The sequence below is a fragment of the Ruditapes philippinarum genome, unplaced genomic scaffold, assembly GCF_026571515.1.
Source record: "Ruditapes philippinarum isolate M1 unplaced genomic scaffold, ASM2657151v2 ctg2504_1_1_1_1, whole genome shotgun sequence".
In the NCBI taxonomy this organism is placed as follows: domain Eukaryota; kingdom Metazoa; phylum Mollusca; class Bivalvia; order Venerida; family Veneridae; genus Ruditapes; species Ruditapes philippinarum.
Window position 1 is genome coordinate 62,234 of NW_026860106.1, and position 27,750 is coordinate 89,983.

At 34.2% G+C, this 27,750-nt stretch overlaps 1 protein-coding gene across 1 annotated transcript in view; it reads left to right on the forward strand.

Annotated features, from left to right (window-relative positions):
* Positions 1-43: 43 nt before the first annotated feature.
* Positions 44-27,750, forward strand: part of LOC132758924 (E3 ubiquitin-protein ligase rnf213-alpha-like) — a gene marked incomplete at its 3' end in the record, with an annotated part of 35,886 nt that continues 8,179 nt past the window's right edge. The window contains exons 1-14 of the mRNA XM_060750629.1: positions 44-86; positions 300-1,204; positions 1,572-1,624; positions 2,604-2,771; positions 2,991-3,208; positions 3,761-4,038; positions 5,616-5,872; positions 11,732-11,968; positions 12,726-12,939; positions 13,557-13,609; positions 16,918-17,194; positions 21,700-21,804; positions 26,798-26,905; positions 27,448-27,637. Coding sequence (XP_060606612.1) covers positions 44-86; positions 300-1,204; positions 1,572-1,624; positions 2,604-2,771; positions 2,991-3,208; positions 3,761-4,038; positions 5,616-5,872; positions 11,732-11,968; positions 12,726-12,939; positions 13,557-13,609; positions 16,918-17,194; positions 21,700-21,804; positions 26,798-26,905; positions 27,448-27,637 — 3,106 coding nt within the window. The remainder of the gene's footprint in view (positions 87-299; positions 1,205-1,571; positions 1,625-2,603; positions 2,772-2,990; positions 3,209-3,760; positions 4,039-5,615; positions 5,873-11,731; positions 11,969-12,725; positions 12,940-13,556; positions 13,610-16,917; positions 17,195-21,699; positions 21,805-26,797; positions 26,906-27,447; positions 27,638-27,750) is intronic.

Sequence of the window (27,750 nt, forward strand, 5' to 3'; positions counted from 1 at the left end):
AGCAGTCATCAAGGTGGAAGAGAAGAAAAGGAATACAGAAACTATGGAAACAACAATTGATCTAACAGAAACTGGTGACTCTGGAAGTGATATTGACATCCCTTGATGGCATTGACACAGAGTATAATCTTGCAGTGAAAAAGAGGACACAAAACCTTCAATCTGGAACCTGAACATTTTGCCTTCAAAGTCCAAATACAGATTTATCAGCAGAGCTAAAAAATGTTTTAATCTAGATAATACGCAAAAAAAGGAAATGTTGTTATTATTGATGAGTCTAATTCAATGATAACAAAAAGATGGTCAATCTTCAGATACAGAAAATGATTCTCAGTTTGATAGTGATGACTCTGATGCTAATAGTGATCTGTCAAATCCAACACAGATCCCTAAACAAGTAAAAAAAGATAAGGATCAAGCACAGAAAAAACGTAACAAGAAACAGAAGGAAAACAAGAAAAAAATAAAAAAGGAGAAGGAAGATGAAAATGTTGGCGACTCTAATCCTTCAGATCCTTCAGCTGAAGGAGGTAAAAAGAATGACAAATTACATCAGGTAGCACAACCGATTGAAGCAGGTACTCATGAGTCAACACCATCAGGAAACAAAAAAGTATTTGGGCAAGGTTTAAGGTTTGGATTGAATCAAAAAGGTGACTCTGTTGACATCAAAACATCTCCAGGGAGTAGCCTTTTGGAATTGAATAAAGGTAAGGTTGGTACACAGGAGACAAAGAAAATAGCAGATTCTGAAAAACATGGGACAGCACAAAAGATTGAAGCAGATGCTCAAGAGTCAAAACCATCAGAAAAAGAAAAGGTATTTGGGCAAGGTGTAGGGTATGGACTGAATCAAAGAGGTGACTCTGTTGAAATAACTACTCCTCAGGGAAGTAGCCTTTTTGAAGTGAAAAAAGGTAAAGCTGGTACACAAGAGACACACAAAGCAGCAGATTCTGGAAAACTTGAGACTCAAGAGTCTGTAAAGACAACAGATAAAATTAAAAGCTCAAGTGGTTCTAAAGAAAATGACAAAAATGCAAGTGATGAGGATGAAGACGTTGAAACAGAAGAAGAATCTGATGATGGTTCAAGTGTTGATCCAGTTTTAACTAGAAGACAAAAGAGAAATCAAAATAGGAAAAATAAGACATTGAAAGAACACGCAGAGCAGAAAGGGACAAAAGCAAAAGAAAATGCAAAGGTATATTCAGTTTTTGTGCATTGTTCTGTTTAATTTTCAAGAACAGAACATTGATAAAGTGAAATGATAGAGTAATATCTGTACATGCCCATGCGTCATGTTGTTTTCAGGCTATAATGAGATAAATATATTATTGTTTTCTGATTTCATATGTATACATAATTATAATAACAAGAATAGAATATATATGTCAATCTATATTGTTTAAATTAATATTTCTCATTGATGGATTATTATCAGTTTGTAAGGTTATGGTACATAAAAATAATAAATGCCCTAAAATCTTTTCATAAAGTTAAATGAAATGTTTTCAGTCATAATGTTCTTAAATACAAGAAATATAACATAAAAATACTATATATTTCAGAACAAGAATAAAAATCAAACCCCAAAGGTCACAGACACTGCAACAGGCAGTGGGTAAGGACATGTATATTTCTTTTCATTCATAGAATACATTTAGTTAAATGGTACAATTTTACCGCAAAATGAATACTCTTTTCCTTCTTTATAGAGGGCTGCAAAACATAGTTTAAAAATGTCTTAACAATGGTTAAAGAATATGTTAGAAACTTGTTACAAGAAGAAGGAAGTGCTGAATGTGAATAATTTTTGTAATAGATTATGCAAAATTTGAGCAAAGGAGTATTTTGACTTCCATACAAAATAACTAGATCACTATAACTGCTCTAACTTCCAAAAAGAAAAAAAGCAAATGATGTTTCAGATAAATGGTAAATGAGTTACTTTCTTGTTACTTAAGCAGGACATCAAAAATGAAAAAAATATTTTGAAAAGTAATATTAAAAGCATTTTGGAGACATAATGGGCCTTTAAGGCATGTTTGTACTGATAGTTTTGCATGTTATCCTATACTTTCTATTCTTAGTGGTGGTGAAAAAACAAAGAGCTTTTTATAATTCCCCTGTATAATTATGGGGCTCATTATTATTTGATAAATTTTTCAGTCAGCCATGTACAATTTGTTTTCAATAATTAAAGGGACTCCACTGAGATTTTTGTCATGACAGGACTTGAAATAATTATTTTCAAAGATTAATGTTCCATTTGATTTAGGTCTAGACCAGTTACTTGAAGTGCAAAATTTCAGATCATTCGTTCTATCCATTTTTCCAGAATATTCAATAATAATTGTGAAAAATGACTTTTCACTAGAATTGGGCTAAGAATAGCACTAAAATATAGCTTTTTTATTTCCTAGTATATTCCTTAATTATCTGTTGTATATCCCTCAGTTTTAAATGCCTTAGTTTGGATTTATGTAAGAATTTCAAATTTTATGATTTTAGGCTTTTTGACCTTAGTAATCCTTTAATAGGAAGTTAAGAAGTAAGTTTTTCTCTAGGATTAAATATGAATTGAATGATTTCTCTTGAAGGGCAAAAGGAAATAGAGGAGGTACATCGAAACAGACAACAGTTTACTTCCATGCCTTGATAAGTGATGATTTCAAGTTTGATCCTCAGAAAGACAAAGTAATCCTAAGAATGGAAGATAAGCAAGGCAATTGGCCTGAGAACATGTCCAATATCTGCACTGTTAAAAAGTATGTTCTGTTCTGATTTGATTGAATAATGATTATGGATATAAAAAAAAATTGTTTCTAAGATACTTGTTTCGATTGGAAATTTTGCAGTAGCTGCTGTGATGTTTGTTTTAAATTAGAAAAAAATTGCAATGATTATTTAAAACTTTGCAAAGAATTTGCTTCTTTATGCATCTTTATAATGTATTAAGTCATGCATTTTTTGTTACAACATTTCAGTAAGGTATTTGATGGTGTATATGAATTGGAGTTTAAGATAAAGCTCCCTGTGTCACAGCTTACTGGTAAAAGATTACAGTACAAGTACACTATACTGAAGACAGAGAAGGACAAAGACAAGTTTATTTGGGAACATTATTTAAAAGATACAGCATCTGGAAGTTATGGTGTTGGAATAAATAGAACATTAGTGGTTCAAGAGAAGTGGAAGAAAACTGGTAATTTTCAATTCTTTGTAAAAATTCTATTTTAATTTGAAAAATTTAATTAATAAGTATATGCACTCATAATTTAAAATGAATTTATTTTTAAAGTCATTATGAAAGAATAAAAGTTCTGCACATAGGAAGTAAATGGCTTGCTTACCATGATTATAAACTGTTGGCAGCTAAAGAATTTAGTTTTGGTAATTTATTACAAAACTTTGTTGGAGTAGTAAACTTAGCCTTTGTCCATGTAATGCCCTTGATAGCAAGCTTATGGGGAGACCACTCTTGGGATTACTTTTGGTTTCAGGATGATTTTTCTTTGACGAAGCAGTGTATTGAAGTATTTTTGGTACACTGCTAAAACATTATAAAATGCATGTCTCGCTCATTTTTCACCTACCAAATTTTGTTAATAAAGAAATAATTGTATTACTATTAATAACAACTGACTGTAAATCTAACAAAAAATTCAAATAATTTAATGCAAGGCACAATTTGTATTGTGCAATTTGATATATTTTTCCTAGTTGCATAAGCAATGTACTGATGTTATATTTTCAGACGAGTGGCACCAATATGACGGCGTCATTGAGAAAGAACCATCAACATGGCGTGAAAAACTGTCAAGCCTTATGTTTTCATGGAAAAAAGAGCTTGTAAAACATGCAAGGAAGAGTGTGCAGTATTTCAGCAACAGGATAATAGAAGCTGAAGACTCGAAGTACTCCCTAAGTTACGTTTTAGATCAACTTGAAATCTTGCTTTCTTGCATGAAGAAAATATATTTCACAGATTCAAAATGCTGGTATCAGCATGAAGAGGACAAATTCAAGGAAGAGGTGTGTTTATATTTCTTTTTAATCAGCTGGTTCAAATTTTGAATGCCTGAATACATAATGATGTCTCCCAAAAATTTTTGGGAGACATTGTTTTTGCTTTCGCCATCTGTCTGTCTGTCAGTCAGTCAGTCTGTCTGGTTGGTTGATTGTCCGTCCATCCACATTAAGATTGTATGGCTTTCACAGGTCAAACTGCTGATGAGATTTCAATGAAACTTCAAAGGAGTGATCAGTACCCTCCTAAATTGTGTATATCCCCGACACGTTACCCTTTGCTGCACAAAATGGCCACTAGAATTAAAAAAAAGAAAAAATCAGGCTTTCACAGGTTGAACTGTTGATGTGATTTCAATGAAACTTCACATAAGTGATCCGTGAGTACAGTTGTGCACATCGCCGGCACCTTCCTGACTTTGCTGCACAAAATGACTGCTAGAGCTAAAAATTGAAAAATCTTGTCTTGCTTTCACAGGTTAAATTTAATTTGCTGGTGGGATTTCAATAGAACATCACAATAATCTTCAGTTGTGTATATAATTGCCGGCACATTCTGCTTTGCTGCACAAAATAGCCACCAAAGCTTTTTATGGAAAAATATTTTCTGGGTTTCACAGGTAGAAACGCTGGCGGGATTTCAATGAACCTTTACTGGAGTGATCAGTACCATCTTTAGTTGTGCATATTGCTGCACATTCTGCTTTGCTGTACAAAATAGCCGCCAGAGCTATAAATAAAAAATCTTGTTAGGCTTTCACAGGTCAAACTGCTGGCAGGATTTCAGGAGTGATCAGTACCAAACCTCGTTTTGGGAGATATGTTTTTGTGACAAAAACACCTTCTCTGAATATGTTTTAGCTTTAATTATATCAGGTGTTTTAGAAACTTGCAGGTTCAGAAATAGGTCAAATATTTAAAAAAAAAGAAATGAGACAATTTTTTAGAAAAGGAAAGATTTTGATCAGTACTAAGTGTAAGAAGTTTGAAGCAAATTATTATTCATAATTATTAGAAGAAAAGTATAAGTGTAACATATGACTTTTGTAGACCATTTAAACTGTTGGTTAAATCATCATAGTGTTTAGGGGTAAACTTTCATTTTGTCTTCCACTTTGTACATAATATAATTATGTTAAAAAGATATTTGTTTGCTTAACTGCAATACAATGTTTAGATTACAAATAAAACTGGCATGGTATTTCTTAATTAAAATTAATCTTAAATTAATCTTTGATTTTTAAAATCGTTTCAAATGTGGTAACCTTCAACAATTACACAATGAGGCTTTAACAGAGAAGATAGAGTTTACCAGAAATGATTTCATATATCTTACATAAATATATTTTTACCTTCTGAAAATAAAAAGATTTATGTTTGAAGTTTTGTCAATTTGCCGTCATGATTCATTGATTGATATAGTTTTTACATGATATTGTCATTTATTGCTGTTTTACACAATTTGTACATTAATATGCTACTTGATTTGCTGATACACATGGTAAAAAATAATGTTTCTTAATTTATACATGTTTATGGTGATACACATAGCACATGATTATTTTACTTGATCTGTATTGCAGATTGGAGGATGTGTGCTTGAAGTTATGCTAGACAAGGTAAAAGATGTACCTGGTGAAAAATGGATTTGGGATGAACTCCATGAAAGACAAGTTTCAATGACCATTGCTGCTATACTTGCTGCCAAGAAATTAGCAATTTCTTTGAGTGGGCACAAAAAATCCATCAAAATCCTTGAATGTCTTATTTTACATCCAGATCCAGTGAAAAAAGAATGCTTTGAACTTTCTGTGATTGAAAAATATTTCCCAGATAAAAGGTACGAGGAGTATTCAATAATTAGTGTCGGGGCTATAGTAAAATGAAAACTTTTAAAGCAACTACCATTTTTATTTTTTTATACCTTCAAAGTAATCTCCTTTGAACAATATACAAAGTTTCAAACGTTTGATCCAATTTTGAAATGCTTTTTTATAGTCTTCTTGAGGTATACCCCTACACAACTGATGTAATGCTGAACCAAGTCCATTTCTGGTGCTGTAACGGCGACCCTGAAGGTGTTTCTTTAATCTTGGAAACAGGAAGAAATCGCAGGGTGCCAAATCTGGCGAGTATGGTGGATGATTAAGCACAGTTACACGTTTGCTCTCCAAGAATTTCTTAACAATGTCTGCCTTGTGTGGAGTAGCGTTGTCATGGAGTAGATACAGACCTCTCATACCAGTATTTGGACGACGTTTGCGATAATATTTGTCAACTTTGTTTAACACTATTCGTTTGTAAACCTTTGCAGTAACGGTACGACCTTTTGAAATAGGAACTAGTGTCGCTACACCATGTATACCCAAGAACATGGCATACATAACCGTCTTTGTGCTAGTCATTCTTTTAGCTATACAGGGCCTACGGGTATGTTTGCTGGCCCATATCTTATTATTTACCTTCCGTGTTGGCTTAAAAAGCGGAACCAACTTTCGTCTCCAGTTACAATGTTAGAAAATTTACGATCGTTATATTTGGGAAACATCTTCAATAATTTTTTGGCACATTTTACACGCACTTGCTTTTGCTTTTCAGTCAATAAATGTGGTATCCATCTGACTGCAATCTTCTTAACTTTGAGGTGCTTCTTTAGAATCGTAAATGTACTTCCCGTTGAAATACCAGTATACTTAGCTATTTCAGAAGCTGTATATCGAGCTTCTTTGTTTATGAGTTCTTGTACTTTTTTAATGTTGTTTTTGGTGACCACTGTGTGTTTTCTTCCCCTACCACTAGCATCGTTTAGTGACTCTGTTCCACTTTTAAACTTAATAATCCATCTTTGAACTGTCCTTTCACTAACCGCAGATGGTCCATAAATACGACAAAGTTCTTTATGAATGGCTGCACCACTTAACCCAAATGTCATACCCGCTTTGATGTAAGCTCGAATTTCAACATCATTTACTGAATCTTTTCCAGCCATTTTTATACGCAGTTGATCGAATATTTAACTTTCAACACTAATTTTCTTAAAACATGTGTGAATTGGGATACATGTATGTTACACCGTTGGAAAGATAAAGAGTTGAAGCGTATCATAATGTAACTTTGCACGTGATTCAAGAAATATACTTAGAAAAAATTGAGGCCCGTCACTAATTATTGAATGCTCCTCGTAGTACATTGTATTTCAAAATAGCTTGGAAAGAATAGAATTTAATACATAGTATCTTCATTAAGTTTAGTATTCATATGTGTATCAGAAATATGTAAATATATTCTGAGAACGAGCTAGAGCTATGTTAATTCCTATGCTTGGAGGCATAAGTCTTTTATCTATATAATACATTAAGGCAAATTAAATTATTCAAATAAAAACAACTTAATTTCAGACTACTATTAACTAGAACAACTTCAGTATTGTGTAAACAAAATTTCAATTTGATAACATAAAACTAAAGTGAATATCTGGCATCATATTAGAGAACAAACTGCTCTTAATCATGTCTTGTTAGCTCACCAGAACCAAAGGTTCAGGGTGATCTATTAGTATCAAAGGGGATACTCCGTCGTCCGTCATCATGTATCAACAATCATCTTCTTCTCTGAAACTGGTTGGCAGATTTACCTCAATTTAGGTCTGTAGCATCCTTGTGACAGTCACACTTGAATTTGCTCATGTCATTTCAATAAATGGCCCCTTTTAGGGGTCAACAGAGCTAAAAATAGAAAAACCTTTAAACATCCTCTACATACTAAATTAAATGATGGATGATCACCAAACTTTGTCTGTAGCATTCTTAGGTAGTCTTTTATCAAGTTTGCTCATATCATTTCTATTGGCTTCTTTAAGGGGTCTTTTAAGAGATAAAAATAGAATTTTTTTATACATCTCCTACAGAACTTTGTCTGTAGCATTCTTAGGTAGTGTTTTATCATGTTTGCTCATATTTATTTGATTGGCCCCTTTTAGGGGCCAATAAAGCTAAAAATAGAAATACATTTAAACATCTCCTTCTACAGAACTAATTGATGGAAGATCACCAAATTTTATCTGTTGCTCATATTAATTTGATTGGCAAAAGCTAACTATAGAAAAACTTTTGAACATCACCTTCTACTGAAATAATTTATGGATGATCACCAAACTTCTGTCTATAGCATTATTAGGTAGCCTATTATCAAGTTTGCTCATATGAATTTGATTGGCCCCTAAAAGGGGCCGCTAAAGCTAAAGGTAGAAAAACCTTTGAACATCATCTCCTTCTACAGAACTAATTGATGGATGATCACCAAATTTTGTCTGTAGCATTCCTCAGTAGTCTTTTATCAAGTTTACTCATATTAATTTGATTGGCCACTTTTAGGGGACGCTTAAGCTTAAATGCCTTGTGCCCTGGCGTTTCTTCAAATTATAGTTTGAAAATATTCTATGCTCAAATTTTATATTAGAAAATATTGACATTGGATACACAGTCTCTTTATAAATGTATAATAAACGTGTTTTGACTTCGCACAAAGTAGATATTCCTCACTATAGGTGGTCATAGTATGAATATATAGTATGTATCATTAAAAAAACTGGTTGTTTTTTAGCTCACCTGAGCTTACTCAGGGTGAGCTATTAGGATCGGTGAATGTCCGTCGTCCGTCCACAATTGCTTGTGAACACACTAGTGGTCACACTTATGACTCAATCATCATCAAACTTTGTCAGGATGCTTGTTTAGTCAATTGCTCAGATGAGTTCAAAACTGGGTCATTTCGGATGGAAAACTAGGTCAAAGGAGCTAAAAATAGAAAAACCTTGTGAACACTCTAGTGGTCACATTTTTGACCCAATCATCATCAACCTTTGTCAGAATGCTTGTTTAGATTATTGCTTGGATGAGTTCCAACATGGGTCATCTCTGATGAAAATCTAGGTCACAGGAGCTATAAATTGAAAAACCTTGTGAACACTCTAGTGGTCACATTTTTGAACCAATCATCATCAAACTTAGTCAGAATGCTTGTCTAGTCAATTGCTTGGATGAGTTCGAACATGGGTCATCTCTGATGAAAAACTAGGTCTCATGAGCTAAAAATAGAAAAACCTTGTGAACACTCAAGTGGTCACATTTTTTACCCAATCATCATCAAACTTTGTCAGGATGCTTGTTTAGATAATTGCGCAGATGAGTTCGAATATGGGTCATCTCTGATGAAAAACTAGGTCACAGGAGCTATAAATAGAAAAACCTTGTGAACACTCTAGTGGTCACATTTTTTACCCAATCATCATCAAACTTAGTGTGGATGCTTGTCTAGTCAATTGCTCAGATGAGTTTGAATATGGGTCATCTCTGATGAAAAACTAGGTCACAGGAGCTAAAAATAGAAAAACCTTTTGAACACTCTAGTGGTCACATTTTTTACCTAATCATGATCAAACTTTGTCAGGATGCTTGTTTAGATAATTGCTTTGATGAGTTTGAATATGGGTCATCTCTGATGAAAAACTAGGTCACAGGAGCTATAAATAGAAAAACCTTGTGAACACTCTAGTGGTCACATTTTTTACCCAATCATCATCAAACTTAGTGTGGATGCTTGTCTAGTCAATTGCTCAGATGAGTTTGAATATGGGTCATCTCTGATGAAAAACTAGGTCACAGGAGCTAAAAATAGAAAAACCTTTTGAACACTCTAGTGGTCACATTTTTTACCTAATCATGATCAAACTTTGTCAGGATGCTTGTTTAGATAATTGCTTTGATGAGTTTGCACATGGTTTATCTCCGATGAAAAACTAGGTCACAGAAGCTATAAATAGAAAAACCTTGTGAACACTCTAGTGGTCACATTTTTGACCCAATTATTAAGAAACCTTGTCAGGATGCTTGTTTAGTCAATTGTTTGGATGAGTTCGAACATGGGTCATCTCGGGTGGAAAACTAGGTCACAGGAGCTAAAAATAGAAAAACCTTGCGAACAGTCTAGTGGTCACATTTTTGACCCAATCATCATCAAACTTTGTCAGAATGCTTGTCTAGTCGATGCTTGGATAAGTTTGAACATGATTTATCTCGGATGGAAAACTAGGTCACAGGAGCTAAAAATAGAAAAACCTTGTGAACACTCTAGTGTCACATTTTTGACTCAATTATCATCAAACTTGGTCAGGATGCTTGTCTAGGTAATTGCTCGAATGTCAAGCTCGAATATGGGTCACCTGGGGTCAAAAACTAGGTCACACTGCTCAAATATGGATAATCCTTGTTAACACTAGTGGTCACATTTTTGACACACCTGTCATGAAACTTGGTCAGAATGCTTGTCTAGGTAATTGTTCGGATGAGTTTGACGGGTCAGGTGAGCGATCTAGGGCCATCTTGGCCCTCTTGTTTATAGAAAAGCCCAACTTTACTTTGCCTATAATAGGGAATGCAGCTAATCATACATAGTTTTTTCATTCTTTTATCTAAATTACACTTACTTAGTAAAAATTTCATAGATTTCAATAAATTTCTATGATAAAAATATTTTACTCAAGGATGAGCATAGTATATCTTTCTGATGCCATATTGAATTTTGATGGCAGCAGACCTACTCCTGATATTTTTGATACCATGTGACCTACTTTCTTGATATGACGTACAGACTTAATTTGGTCCAGGGGTGTAATTTTTTATGCTGAATTGAATTTTGATAGCAGCTGACTTATTTGAGATACAGTTAAACTTCGTTCGCTCGAACTCGGATCGCTCGAATACCTCCCTTTGCTCGAACTCATCGCCCAGTCCAGGCAAAGTTACTATATATATAATGTATATTATTCTACCTCGGAACGCTCAAACACCCATCGCTCGAACTCTCAAACCTGATCTCTGGTCACTTCGGCAGAAATATAGTGTAAATCACACCTTTTCGGTCGAACACAAGACAACAAAAAAAAAAAAAATCATTTCACCTACTTTCTTGCTTTTTGCCATACAGACATGAAATTTGACCAAGTGTGTAATTTCTGATGCTGACTTGAATTTTGATATCAGCTGGCCAAGTTTTGATATTTTTTACATTGTTTGACCTATTGTCTTTTTTTGAGGTACAGTTAAATTACCATATAGAATGTATAAAAAATTTGTTGTTCCAAACTGTAAACTTCAAACATCTACACCTTACATATTTTGCATGTGACATTTTGTGTATTCATTCACAAAAGTTATAATAAAAATTGTCTCATCAAAATTAACCCTGCTCTAGTGGTCATTTATTCTGTCTTTATTCTACATAGTCTCATAGGTACATATATTTTTAACAAAGCATTTCCAAAATATTAGGGCAAAATATTTCAAATTATATAGTGAATAATGAAATAATGGGTTAGATGAGTGATCTAGGGCCATCTTAGTGGCCCTATTGTTAATTATGAAGAAAAAAACCCAACAATCAGTGTTGTGAAAGTATATTACTAGAGAGGCGAGTTAAAGTTGAGCTGAACTTGCTGAAAGACTTGGACTTGCGATTCAGCAAGTTCATTTGAAAAATAGTTTTTACAACACTGAAAAGCAGTTGTTTCAGGTGAGCGATTCAGGGCCATCATTGCCCTCTTGTTTTTCAGTTCTGTTCTATACAAAATTAAATGTGTAATATTTAAACTGACAAAATTATATGCATGTATAGAGTTATATTCTATAAATTTGTCCTACAGGAAACAGATCAAAGACGCATTTGTTTCAATGGTACAAGAAATAGCAAGCTCCACTAAAAACCCATCATGGTTATTTCTAATGCCATGGATACATTTTCTCTCCGACTGGAGTAAACCTTTTGAGGTTCCTTCATTTGATGTGAGACATGATAATGATGATCCTGTATGGTGGGGAATCTCTAAAACCATAGACAGTGCTCTTGAGTATTTCACTGGCAAGTCAGGAAAATGGGACATGTAAGTACAATAAAAAAAGAGAATTTCAGAGTTATAATAGGGACTAATAGTTATTCTTTTTTTTGCACAATCTCAATGTGTATCATGGAACATAAGCCAAAATTGTCAATAGACTTCATCCCCTGACAGTAGAATAAGTCTAATTAATGTGAATGCTTCCTGTTGGGCATTTTTGCATTTGAAATAAACTGCATCTAATTGTAATAATGAGCCACATGAGTTATTTATCTTTCATGCAACATAAATTATAAAATCAAAGGGAATTGTGGCAAAATTCAAACTTATTTGGACTTTCACTGATTCACTCACTACCCTTGGATTGTCATAATGTCACTTAAGGTAAACAAACTACACAATATGTATATAATTAATGTACAAGATATTACATATTACCATATGTTAATAAGTCTGCATTCACATGGCTTTGTTCCAATGGATTTTGCTATATATCCATTAGATGAGGAAACACCAAATATGGATGTGTTCCTATAATATAATGTATGTAACTGCTAACAGGATTGTCCAACTGTATGACCAGCAATTAAAGTCATTTTTAGCTCAACTTTTTTTTCAACTAAAAAAATATACAGGTATTAAAGTCATGTCTGTGTTGCCCTTGGCTCAACCCTCATACATAAATTTTGTGTTACAACGGTTCAATTTAGAATAGTTCGATGGAATTGATTTTGATACATTTCTCAGTCATGAATATATATTTTGCTTTAATTTTGTCAGTATTGAATTATGACAATTTTAGATCAATTGAGAATGTATTGGGTATATTGGAGCCAATGTTTGAGGTGGATTATCTCCTTCCACGAACATTCCTTACAGCAATAGGGCTAAAAGATTTGGAGTTTGTGATCAAAACAGGAAAACTTCCTGTTGAAGCTTGCCTTGGAAACTTGATTTTTTGGATGAAAAAGACAAGACCAAAAATGTCTTCCTTTTATTCAAATACAGAAGAAAAAGTGAGTCTTATATTTCTTTTATCTTTTACAATATTGAGCACTCTTGATTTTGTCGAAATTTCTTTTGTTCATCACAGAATATCAGTTTGGCTGATGGCACTTCAAATAGTTAACATTAAACTGTTTAAAAGTGAAGTGATGTATTGAAACTTTTTATAAAATAGCTAACAAAATTGTCCTTATAAAATCACTTATAAATCACTTATCTCACAATCATATTTTAAAAATTTACATGGATTTTTTTTATGCACAACAAAGTCACTAAATATATATTCGCTAAATTTAGATTACTTCAAAAATTACATATATTGCTGTACAAGAAAATAACTGAAAAACAGTATTTTGAGAAAAAAAAAAGCCACTGTTAAAATAAATCTTCAAATGCTTGCTCCACTGCATGATCATTTGTAATTGATTGTTTCCTTAGTTAGGACGTTTTGAAGGAAGACATTAATGTGGGTCACTACTACCACTCTGTTAATAGTCTGAGACCATTAATAAATTAATAATCTTTACATTTCTAGTTAAAAGAAATTTAAGTCATCTTGGGCCATATTATGGATATACACATGTACTTGAAAAATTCATCGATTAATTTTAGTTTTATTATGTTGCAGAATGTGACTGAGTCTTTACTTGCCCTACAAAGGATGATAGATACAATACAAAGGTATTTATATCAGTATTATTTAGTTAAAAACAATTTATAAATCAACCACTGTTATTGTACTAAAACTTGTTGAGATCTTGGCCTGTTTATGATTTTTATACCCCCACCACAAAATGGGGGGGGGGGGCTATAATGGATTCGCTTTGTTGCGCCAGTCGGTCGGTCAGTCCGTCCGTCTCCATTTTCGTGTCCGCTCTATAACTCCTATACCTATTGAAGAATTTTCTTCAAACTTGGCTCAAATGTTCACCTCAACAAGGGGATGTGCTGAACCCATGTTGCCCATGCGTCAGGTCAAGGTCACAATTGAAGGTCAAATATCAAACAATCAAATATTAGACAGTATGTTGTGTCCGCTCTGTAAGTCTTACACTAATTGAAAGATTTTCTTCAAACTTGGCTTAAATGTTCACCTTAACAAGGGGATGTGCAGAACCCATGTTGCCCATGTGTCAGATCAATGTCAAGATCACAATTGAAGGTCAAATATCAAACAATCAAATATTAGACAGTAGGTCGTGTCCGCTCTGTAAGTCCTACACTAATGGAAAGATTTTCTTCAATCTGCTCAAATGTTCACCTCAACAAGGTTATGTGCAGAACCCATGTCACCCTTTTGCCGGCTTAAGGTCAAGGTCATACTTGAAGGTCAAAAATTGACTTAGAAAATATTCTTTAATTTAACATGTACTTGAATATTTCTGAAACTAGCACAAATATTTGCTTGAAACTTAAAAGATATATGAGATGTCATAAATAAGATAAGCAGGTCAAGTTTCATAACTCTGTATTGCATTTTGACAAAGTTATGCCCCTTTTTAAGTCTTTAAATTTACATACAATCAATACTAGACAATATGTTGTGTCCGCTCTATAAATTAAATACTAATGGAAGGATTTTCTTCAAACTTTACTCAACTGTTCACCCCAACTGGGCAATGTGCAGAACCCATCTTACTCTTGTGCCTGCTTAAGGTCAAGGCCACACTTGAAGGTCAAAAATTGACTTAGAAAATGTTTAGTACATTGGGAAAATGAAAGGTTATTTGTAACTGTTTTGAACATTACCTGTACAATTAGTCTTTTTTTCACCAGAGACAATTTCTTTTTATGTATATGTATTTGTGCCACTAAAGTTATTCCCTTAACCACCTTTCCAAGTCGTCTTATGTCAAGGACATTGGTGGGGGTATGAATCGCATTCAGCGATAGTTCTAGTTGCTTCTTTTGTTACACAGTAGCTACAATTGGCTATCATCAGGCAACACATGAGATCACCGGTTGCTCTTGTTATGATTTAAAAATTGCCAACTTTTGTCAACTTTTGTCACTCATAAAGTTCGATGTTTTTGGTTTAATTTAGATTAAAAATTTGAAGCTTGAATTTTTGAGAATGATGACGTAACACAAGTTGTCATTTTGATATCATCTATTCATATGCTCTTTGAAATCATCTATAATTTTAAATAAACCAAAATTTAGAATGACAAGGTAAAATTAATTGCTTGTGAAAACATTTTATAAGAAATAACTGTACATTTTTTAGCTCACCTGAGCATGCTCAGGGTGAGCTTTTAGGATTGATGATTGTCCGTCGTCCGTCGTCCGTCCGTTCACATTTTGTTGTTAACACTCTAGCGGTCGCATTTTTGCCTCAATCATCATCAAACTTGGTCAGGATGCTTATCTAGTTGATAGCTCGAATGAGTTCGAACATGGGTCATTTCGGATGAAAAAGTAGGTCACCGGAGCTAAAAAAAGAAAAACCTTGTTAACACTCCAGCGGTCACATTTTTGCCTCAATCATCATCAAACTTAGTCAGGATGCTTATCTAGTTGATAGCTAGGATGAGTTCGAACATGGGTCATCTCGGATGAAAAACTAGGTCACAAGAGCTAAAAATAGAAAAACCTTGTTAACACTCTAGAGGTCACATTTTTGCCTCAATCATCATCAAACTTGGTCAGGATGTTTGTCTAGGTGATAGCTTGGATGAGTTTGAACATGGGTCATCTCGGATGAAAAAGTAGGTCAACAGAGCTAAAAATAGAAAAACCTTGTTAACACTCTAGCGGTCACATTTTGGCATCAATCATCAACAAACTTTGTCAGGAAGCTTGTCTAGGTGATAGCTCGAATGAGTTCGAACATGGGTCATCTCTGATGAAAAAGTAGGTCACTGGAGCTTAAAATAGAAAAACCTTGTTAACACTCTAGCGGTCACATTTTTGCCTCAATCATCATCAAACTTAGTCAGGATGCTTGTCTAGGTGATAGCTTGCATAAGTTCAAATATGGGTCATCTCAGATGAAAAACTAGGTCACAGGAGCTAAAAATAGAAAAACCTTGTTAACACTCCAGCGGTCACATTTTTGCCTCAGTCATCATCAAACTTGGTCAGGATGCTTATCTATTTGATAGCTCGGATGAGTTCGAACATGGGTCATCTCGGATGAAAAACTAGGTCACAAGAGCTAAAAATAGAAAAACCTTATTAACACTCTATCGGTCACAATTTTGCCTCAATCATCATCAAACTTGGTCAGGATGTTTGTCTAGTTGATAGCTTGGATGAGTGTGAACATTGGTCATCTCGGATGAAAAACTAGGTCACAGGAGCTAAAAATAGTAAAATCTTGTTAACACTCTAGTGGCTACTGTTTTGATCCAAATATCCTGTAAATTGGTCTGAAAGTTTGTTTTGATGATTTCTAAGTCAAGTTCGAACATGGGTCATCTCGGATGAAAAACTAGGTCACATCGCCCAAATATGGAAAAACCTTGTTAACATTCTAGTGGTCACATTTTCCACTCAATTATCATCATACTTGGTCAGGATGCTTGTCTAGGTAATTGCTTGGATGAGTTCGAAATTGCATGTGAAACTAGGTCACTGGAGCTAAAAATAGAAAAATCTTGTTAACACTCTAGTTGCTACAGTTTTGATCCAAGTATCCTGGAAATTGGTCTGAAAGTTTGTTTTGATGATTTCTAGGTCAAGTTTGAATATGGGTCACCTGGGTAAAAAACTAGGTCACACTGCTCAAATATGGATAATCCTTGTTAACACTGTAGTGGTCACTTTTTTGACTCACCTGTCATGAGACTTGGTCAGAATGCTTGTCTAGGTAATTGTTTGGATGAGTTTGATGGGTCAGGTGAGCGATCTAGGGCCATCATGGCCCTCTTGTATTTGCTATAATACTGCTTGACGCTAGGTGATAAGTCAAATGTTTAAAATACTTTGACCAAAAAAAAATGTTGAACTGTCAAGTTACATGTTTTTGTTTGTTTTGTTTATTTCAGCAAAGAAACTGTCAACAGTCAGCAGAAAAGAATGAGCTGTTACTTTTCTCAGCAACTTGTATTAGAGAGCATCAACACAGATAAAGTATATATGGTCCTATATTCTGTTGGAATCTTACAACAAACTCTGTCTGCTTTTGAAATCACTAATGATAAAAAATCAGATAACGAAAGAAAATATTCATTGACAATACTGTTGAATTGTCTGCCAGAAGTAATAAAGTGGATGGATGTAAACATGTGGAATTGGTATCTATACATGGAGAATGTCCTTGCGGTAAATATATTTTTTTTGAGGTTGATCATTTTGAAAATCTCTAATCATTTGGATATCTTTTTAGCTCACCTGAGCATGCTCAGGGTGAGCTTTTAGGATCGATGATTGTCCGTTGTCCGTTCACATTTAGTTGTTAACACTCTAGCAGTCACATTTTTGCCTCAATCATCATCAAACTTGGTCAGGATGCTTATCTAGTTGATAGCTCGGATGAGTTCGAACATGGGTCATCTCGGATGAGAAACTAGGTCACAAGAGCTAAAAATAGAAAAACCTTGTTAACACTCTAGCGGTCACATTTTTGCATCAATCATCATCAAACTTGGTCAGGATGCTTGTCTAGGTGATAGCTCGGATGAGTTCGAACATGGGTCATCTCGGATGAAAAAGTAGGTCACCAGAGCTAAAAATAGAAAAACCTTGTTAACACTCTAGCGGTCACATTTTTGCATCAATCATCATCAAACTTGGTCAAGATGCTTGTCTAGGTGATAGCTCGGATGAGTTCGAACATGGGTCATCTCGGATGAAAAAGTAGGTCACCGGAGCTAAAAATAGAAAAACCTTGTTAACACTCTAGCGGTCACATTTTTGCATCAATCATCATCAAACTTGGTCAGGATGCTTATCTAGTTGATAGCTCGGATGAGTTCGAACATGGGTCATCTCGGATGAAAAAGTAGGTCACCAGAGCTAAAAATAGAAAAACCTTGTTAACACTCTAGCGGTCACATTTTTGCATCAATCATCATCAAACTTGGTCAAGATGCTTGTCTAGGTGATAGCTCGGATGAGTTCGAACATGGGTCATCTCGGATGAAAAAGTAGGTCACCGGAGCTTAAAATAGAAAAACCTTGTTAACACTCTAGCGGTCACATTTTTGCATCAATCATCATCAAACTTGGTCAGAAGCTTATCTAGTTGATAGCTCAGATGAGTTCGAACATGGGTCATCTCGGATGAAAAAGTAGGTCACCAGAGCTAAAAATAGAAAAACCTTGTTAACACTCTAGCGGTCACATTTTTGCATCAATCATCATCAAACTTTGTCAAGATGCTTGTCTAGGTGATAGCTCGGATAAGTTCGAACATGGGTCATCTCGGATGAAAAAGTAGGTCACCGGAGCTAAAAATAGAAAAACCTTGTTAACACTCTAGCGGTGAGATTTTTGCATCAATCATCATCAAACTTGGTCAGGATGCTTATCTAGTTGATAGCTCGGATGAGTTCGAACATGGGTCATCTCGGATGAAAAACTAGGTCACAAGAGCTAAAAATAGAAAAACCTTGTTAACACTCTAGTGGTCACATTTTTGCATCAGTCATCATCAAACTTGGTCAAGATGCTTGTCTAGGTGATAGCTCGGATGAGTTCGAACATGGGTCGACTCGGATGAAAAACTAGGTCACCGGAGCTAAAAATAGAAAAACCTTGTTCACACTCTAGCAGTCACATTTTTGCATCAATCATCATCAAATTTGATCAAGATGCTTGTCTAGGTGATAGCTCGGATGAGTTCGAACATGGGTCATCTCGGATGAAAAACTAGGTCACAGGAGCTAAAAATAGAAAAACCTTGTTAACACTCAAGTGGTCACAATTTTGACTCAATTGTCATCAAACTTGGTCAGGAAACTTGTCTAGGTCATTGCTGGGAATAAATCAACATGGGACATCTGGGATGAAAAACTAGGTCACAGGAGCTAAAAATAGAAAAATCTTGTTAACACTCTAGTGGCTACTGTTGTGATCCAAATATTCTGTTAATTGGTCTGAAAGTTTGTTTTGATGATTTCTAAGTCAAGATCGAACATGAGTCATCTTGGATAAAAAACTACGTCACACCGCCCAAATATGGAAAAACCTTGTTAACATTCTAGTGGTCACAATTCGACTCAATTATCATCAAACTTGGTCAGGATGCTTGTCTAGGTAATTGCTTGGATGAGTTCGAAATTGCATGTGAAACTAGGTCACTGGAGCTAAAAATAGAAAAATCTTGTTAACACTTTAGTTGCTACTGTTTTGATCCAAGTATCCTGGAAATTGGTCTGAAAGTTTGTTTTGATGATTTTTAGGTCAAGTTTGAATATGTGTCACCTGGGTTAAAAACTAGGTCGCACTGGTCAAATATGGATAATCCTTGTTAACACTGTAGTGGTCACATTTTTGACTCACCTGTCATGAGACTTGGTCAGAATGCTTGTCTAGCTAATTGTTTGGATGAGTTTGATAAGTCAGGTGAGCGATCTAGGGCCATCATGGCCCTCTTGTTAAAATTGTAGGAAGAAACTATATGGTCAGGTTTATGATAAAATTTAATTTTTAATGTGAGAATTTGCAACATCTTTTCCATCACTTAAGTGAAATTTTATATATGTATATAATTATTCTTCTAAAACAATTTTCAAACATCGAAGAATAAAACATCAAAGAATATGTAAAATATGAACAACCAATATTTGTCCCCATTATATGTAATCATTTAAATATATACTTTCATTTCTTATTGAAAAATTTGACTTGGACTTAAAAGAAAATAAATTTCTAATTACCTCCCTTTATTAACATGAAATGTAAATTTGGTAATATCTTTACAAATAATGCTTTTTGGAACTTACAATATTGATAAATCTTCATTTGAGCATTATATTTATGATATAAAACAATAAAAACAAATGAGTTACAGGATCTAAAAGTGAGAGAGTTAAAGGTCATATAGATTTGCTTTAAAAAAAAGTTTTAAATCCTCCATTTTTAATAGGATCAGATGTTTTGTATCTTGGTTTTAGTTTCAATTGCAAACTGTCATACCACATTTATTGCCGTTTGGCATAGAAAATATTTAAGCATCCCACATGAAAGTGAACAATTTTACACAGTAAGTTAACATTTTTGTTATGGAGTCCCTAAAGTTAACTTTACATATATGTATGTTAGAATGAGAGGTTGTGCAGTTTTGCTTAGGTTCTATTAAATTGCTCTGCCAAATTTGATAAAACTTGTCTAAGATGTATTTAAGATTTTTTTTTTTAATTAAGTGAGTAAGCTCCATTTAATATCCAGGTCAGAGGAGCTGAAAAAATATTTTAAAAATATCAAGTTTTTTAAATATTATCCAAAACCATATAAAACTCAGATAATGAAGGTGTAGACAACATGTCATGCGCAACACCTAGACTCCTACCCCAAAGGTCAAGGTTATACACTTTGAGGTCAAAGCCTAAAATAGTATGACAGGGTATGATTCCAAATCAGGTCCATGCAAATAAAAGGGTAAATTGACCTGTTATAGGGTATATTTTGTTTCCAGTGCATAACTTTCTCATCCATCAAGGGATTTTGAAAATACTCTGCATAAATGTTGACAATAATAAGAGGATGTGTCATGCTTAACACCCGGACCCTTTTCTCCAAGGTCAAGGCCACACTTATAGGTCAAAGCTTTACATGATCTTTTATAGGATATATTTTGTGTGCAGTCCATATTTTTTTTATTGTTCTAGGTATTTTAAAATTACTTGGCAAAAATGTTCACAATAATGGGACCATGTATCATATGCAACAGCCAGACTCCTACCTTCAATGTCAAGGTCATACTTGAGTGCCAAAGCTTAACATGGTCTGTTCTAGGGTATGTTTTGTATGCTGTATATAATTTTTTTATCATTCAAGGGAATTTGAAATAACAAATGTTAACAATGGCATGTCCTGCACAACACATAGACCCCTACCTCAAAGGTAAAGGTCACACTTGGAATTCAAGGTCTAAAATAGTCTGTTACAGGGTAACATGTCAAGTCAGGCCCATGCAAATAAATTGGAAAATTGCCCACATACCTTGATTAATGACTGGGCATGAAATATACCCTGTAACAGACCATATCCTGTATTGATTTTGTATTTTGCATTATATGGCTTTGGAATAGTGATAACAAGTATACAAATGTATTCCTGTTGACACATACACAGGAATATTTTTGTTATATTTCTTTAATGAATTTATTGTTACTGGCATGTGCAGACCTAGCTTTGATCAAAATTTTGCACTGAAAGTCCAAATTCATACCTCAATCTTTTGAAATAGAGCAATTTTGTGTTTCATGTAAAATTCCCTTAGGCAGGGGACGTTGGTAACTCTGTTACAAATTCTTGTTTATCATGATCCTGGTTTTAAAATAGGCCCTGCCTTGTCCTGGTGTTGATTTTATATAGTCTTATTATGGGAAATATTTTAAAAAAGCTCATCAATAACAGTAAGGCATAAAGTTTAGATATTTTGAATGTAGCCTAGCATAATGAAATTTTTGTTGAAAGGATTTGAAAATTATATCTGGATCAAAATTTTGTTTTTATCTGTGGTTTTATCTACTTGTTATTGTTCTTTTTGTGGCAATGAGGTAGCTGCATAAGGGGATAAAGTGCTAGCTAGTTTTATCTATGGCATTTATAAATGAAACTTTAAAAGCTGTTTTCATGTCATATGTATAATTTTGTTGTAGGGATGGAACCATCTATATGCACCAGAGAAACTTCGGTCTGACACAGTGAAGGAAAGATGGAATACTGGAATTACAAAAGCTCTTACAGAAAGATTGCAAAATAGGGTGAAATAGCTTGATATTTCATACTGCTTAAGTGGACTGATTGTTTACTTTTTTCTTCTGTTATATCATTCTTATCTCTTATCAAAGATAGAGGGATGTAGATTTGGTGCCAGTTTGTCTTTCCATCTGTCTGGTGAACATTATGAAATTTTCACTGATGGAAATTAATGGCACATAGAATTTAAACAATTTTAGTTTGGAACATAAAACTTTGTATGTGGTTACATCTATGTCGGAAGAAGTGCTATGCATAAGAAGCTTAATTCTCCTTTGCATAATTTAAGATTATTGCCCTTTCTATTTTTTATGCCACCGCAGCATCTGCGATGCGGTGGCATATAGCGATTCACCTGTGTGTGTGTGTGTGTGTGTTTGTTTGTTTGTGTGTTATATAGATTATATAGTGAACTTAAAAAATCTTCTTGTGAATAACCACTAATCCAATTTAAACCAAACTTGGCAGGATTGATCCTTGGGTGAAGGGCTTCCAAAGTTGTTCAAAGAATTTCTTTCCATGCAGAAATCTGGTTGCCATGGCAACCAAATGGAATTATAAGAATAAATTGAAAAAATCTTCTTGTAAAGACCCAAAAGGCCTAGAGCTAAGATATTTTGCATAAGGCATTGTCTGGTAGACCCTTACCAAGATTGTTCAAATTATAGCCCTGAGGTCAAAATCGGCCCCGCCCCAAGGGTCATTGATTTTCACTCTATGTACATATAGTAAAAACTTAAAATACCTTCTTGTAAATACCCAAAAGCTTAGATATTTTGCATAAGGCATTGTCTGGTAGACCTCTACCCAGATTGTTCAAATTATAGTCCTGGGGTCAAAATCGGCCCCGCCCCGGGGGTCATTGTTTTTCCTTTTATGTATAAAGTAAAAACTTATAGTAAAAACTTTAAAAAATTTCTTCTAGCAATTGACAAATGCTAGAGGTTAGATACTTTGCATGAAACTTTGTGTAGTGAACCTCTAGCAAGATTGTACAAATTATAGCCCTGAGATCAAAATTGGCCCACCCCCATGGGTCATTGATTTTCACTATGTACATAATAGTAAAAATTTTAAAAAATCTTCTTGTCTGAAGGTACAAGCCTTAGAGCTTTGATATTTGGTATATAATATCTATGGGTCCTATACTAAAGTTATTTTAATTATGCCCCTAGTGTTAAAAATGCCCTGCCCCAGAGGCGATAGTTTTCCTTATATGTATAAAGTAAAAACTTGAAAAATCTTCTTCTCTGAATTGACAAAGGCTTAGAGAGGTTAAATATATGGCATGAGACTTTGCGTAGTGAACCTTTACCAAGTTCAAATTATAGCCCTGGGGTCAAAATTGGTTCCGCCCCGGGGTTATTGATTTTCATGATATACAAATAGTAAAAAAAAATAAAAAATATTTTTGTCTGAAGGTACATGGCATAGAGCTTTGATGTTTGCTATATAATATCATCTATAGGTACTCTACCAAAGTTGTTAAAATTTTTCACCTTGTGTCAGAATTGACCCTGCTCGGGGGCAGTGATTCTCATTATGTACACATAGTAAAAACAGAAAATAAAACAAATGTTTTCTGAATGGGAGAAAGCTACAGCTTAGATATTTGACTTGAAATGTTGTTTGGTGGACCTGTATCAAGATTGTTTTGAATTAAACCCTTGGGTCAAAATTTTGCCTTGCCCAAGGGGACAGTGACCTACTTTCTTGTCCTTTTATGTACAGCAATGAAATTTTGACCATGTGCACAGTTTAAGTTGTAAAATTGAACTTTGATATCAAGTGACCTAGATTTTGATGATGTGACCTACTTTCTTGTCCTTTGATGTACATCTATTAAGTTTGAACCATGTGCACAGATTAAGATGTAAAGTGAACTTTATATCAGCAGACCTAGATTTTGACAAAGTGTCTTACTGTGTTGTCCTTTGATGTAGTCATGAAATTTAGGCTGTGTGAAATATGACCTTCACCACCAAATTCACTAGACTCAGGTGCATTGATATATTCCTACTCTGATCTTTTATTGGGTTAACAATAGATTTAACCACTAATCTGATAATAAGAATTAGATAGGTCAGGGATCTATGCATTATGACAATCTTCAATTGTATAGAAACAAAATAAATCTGTTCCTACACTACTATTTTGTGTTGTATTAATGCGGTGGCATAGCATTTTTCTCAAATGCAATCTTGTTGGTCTATGTCTAACTCTTTAACATACTTAATTCTCCTTTGCATAATTTTAGATTATTGCCCTTTCTATTTTTTTGTCCAGTGTGGAACTAATGAAGTATTTGAGATATTTCAAAGCTGTATTTATCACATCAATGAGAAGCATACTATTTTAGAATGCTAACTCTCTTCTTTAATTATGAGTTAAGAGTTATTGCCCTTATTAAGGAGATGATATGCTTGTTACAGATCACCTTATCAATAAAGCAATTAAATGTATTTGTAGTCAGTATTTTCAGAAGTTTTTATGCCACCGCAGCATCTGCGATGCGGTGGCATATAGCGATTCACCTGTGTGTGTGTTTGTTTGTGTGTGTGTGTGTTATATAGATTATATAGTGAACTTAAAAAATCTTCTTGTGAAAAACCACTAGTCCAATTTAAACCAAACTTGGCAGGATTGATCCTTGGGTGAAGGGCTTCCAAAGTTGTTCAAAGAATTTCATTCCATGCAGAAATCTGGTTGCCATGGCAACCGAAAGGAATTATAAGGATAAATTTAAAAAATCTTCTTGTAAAGACCCAGAAGGCCTAGAGCTTAGATATTTTGCATAAGGCATTGTCTGGTAGACCTCTACCAAGATTGTTCAAATTATAGCCCTGGGGTCAAAATCGGCCCCGCCCCAAGGGTCATTGATTTTCACTATATGTACATATAGTAAAAACTAAAAATACCTTCTTGTAAAGACCCAAAAGGCCTAGAGCTTAGATATTTTGCATAAGGCATTGTCTGGTAGACCTCTACCCAGATTGTTCAAATTATAGCCCTGGGGTCAAAATGGGCCCCGCCCCGGGGGTCATTGATTTTCACTGTATGTACATATAGTAAAAACTTAAAATACCTTCTTGAAAAGACCAAAAAGGGCTAGAGCTTAGATATTTTGCATAAGGCATTGTCTGGTAGACCCTTACCAAGACTGTTCAAATTATAGCCCTGGGGTCAAAATTGGCCCGGCCCCAGGGGTCATTGATTTTCACTATATGTAAATATTGTTAAAACTTAAAATACCTTCTTATAAGGACCCAAAAGGCCTAGAGCTTAGATATTTTGCAGAAGGCATTGTCTGGTAGACCTCTACCCAGATTGTTCAAATTATAACCCTGGGGTCAAAATCAACCCTGCCCCGGGGGTCATTGGTTATCCTTACATGTATATAGTAAAAATTTACCGTAAAAACTTTTAAAAAAATCTTCTAGTAATTGACAAATGCTAGAGGTAAGATATTTTGCATGAAACATAGTGTAGTGAAGCTCTAGCAAGATTGTTCAAATTATAACCCTGGGGTCAAAATTGGCCCCACCCCTAGGGGTCATTGATTTTCACTATGAACATAGAGTAAAAATTAAAAAATCTTCTTATCTGAAGGTACAAGGCTTAAAGCTTTGATATTTGGTATATAATATCATCTTTGGGTCCTCTACTAAAGTTGTTTTAATTATGCCCCTAGTGTTGAAATTGCCCTGCCCCAGAGGCGCTAGATTTCCTTATATGTATAAAGTAAAAACTTGAAAAATCTTCTTCTCTGAATTGACAAAGGCTAGAGTTGAAATATATGGCATGAGACTTTGCGAAGTGAACCTCTACCAAGATTGTTCAAATTTTAGCCCTGGGGTCAAAATTGGTTCCGCCCCGGGGGTCATTGATGTACATTATGTATATCTAGTAAAAAAATAAAAAATATTTTTGTCTGAAGGTACAAGGCATAGAGCTTTCATGTTTGCTATATAATATCATCTATAGGTCCTCTACCAAAGTTATTCAAATTTTTCCCCTGGTGTCAAAACTGGCCCTGTCCAGGGGCATGATTCTCATTATGTACACATAGTAAAAACAGAAAATAAATCAAATGTTTTCTGAATGGGAGAAAGCTTCAGCTTAGATATTTGACTTGAAATGTTGTTTGGTGGACCTGTATCAAGATTGTTCTGAATTAAACCCTTGGGTCAAAATTTTGCCTTGACCAAGGGGACAGTGACCTACTTTCTTGTCCTTTGATGTACAGCAATGAAATTTTGACCATGTGCACAGTTTTAGTTGTAAAATTGAACTTTGATATCAGGTGACCTAGATTTTGATAATGTGACCTACTTTCTTGTGCTTTGATCTACAGCTATGAAAATTTGAACCATGTGCACAGATTAAGATGTAAAGTGGACTTTGATATCAGCTTACCTAGATTTTGACAAAGTGTCTTACTGTGTTGTCCTTTGATGTAGTCATGAAATTTGGCTGTGTGAAATATGACCTTCACCACCAAATTCACTAGACTCAAGTGCATTGATATATTCCTGCTCTGATCTTTTATTTGATTAACAATAGATTTAATCACTAATCTGATAATAAGAATTAGATAGGTCAGGGATCTATGCATTATGACAATCTTCAATTGTATAGAAACAAAAAAAAATCTGTTCCTACACTACTATTTAGTGTTGTATTAATGCGGTGGCATAGCATTTTTCTCAAATGCAATCTTGTTTTTTTTTTTTTAAAGCTGAAGTCATGGTTAACTTAAACTCTTCCCAGTCCATCATACAAATGTATAAGATATTGTTATAGAACCTTTTTGTATATACTTTTTTGAAATCTTGATTGATTGATTGACTTTAAAATATATTCTTGTTGTAAACATGAAAATAAAAATGACAAAATTATTTTCATCAGTATTTTATTGTAATAATAATAATAATAATAATAATGAAAGTTTGATATTGGTAAATCAGTATAACTATGAACCATTGTGATATTTCCTAGGTTTGCACTGACAAGACAAAAATGACAACTTTTGTTCAACTATATTGCCAGAAAGTAGATTCTTTCCATCCAGGCATGCAAGACTGCATGAGTAAAACAGCCTTCAAGGTATGTGTTGTTTATTATTTGTGAAACAATGATAAACTTTTTTTGCATGAATTAGACTAAGTTTTTGCATTATCTCTCTGTTCAACTTCCTGCGTATAGAAAATATAGTTTAAAAGTATGATTAAAATTTGCATGTATACTAAAGCTGGTATTTTATATATATTTGAGTGTTCATATTCTATGTACTCTAACATTTATGTTGCTATAATGTCAATCTGGTCAGACCAGAGCAATAACCATATATATATAAGTTACCAGTTAATAATACTTTTTTGTGCTCCCACTATAGGGGGGGGGGGGGGGGGGGGCATTTAGATTTACCCCTGTCCGCCTGTCGGTGTGTCAGTATGCCCATCTCATGTTGTATGGCATGCAGGTCAAAAAGTATTTGAAAAAGAGTCATGAAACTTGTCAGCATGTGTTACTGCTTATATTTATGTAATTCATTTTTCACGACAGTTTTCTCCATGTAACTGTATATTTTGTGTCAATATCAAATTTGTTATAATGCTGTTTTATGTAAATAATTTTTGTTCTTGTAGGCCATTGAGAATGGATATGCACTTGATTATCGCCGCTTCAATGAATATGAAATACAGAAATTTGGAGACCTTCTTTCACATCTATTTCTGAAAGAATGGGACAAAAGTATAAAAACAAGGGATACAGAAAAAGACAGTCTTCAACATTTTCTCAAGTGGCCGCCATTTTTGCAGTTTGTGAAAATATATGGTAAGATAAGACTTTTGAAACATAAAGTACTTGTTTCAGTTGCCTATTAATAACATATTTCAGCCATCTTAAATTGTATAAAAGGAGATTGAGAAAGTATTGCCATCATTCTT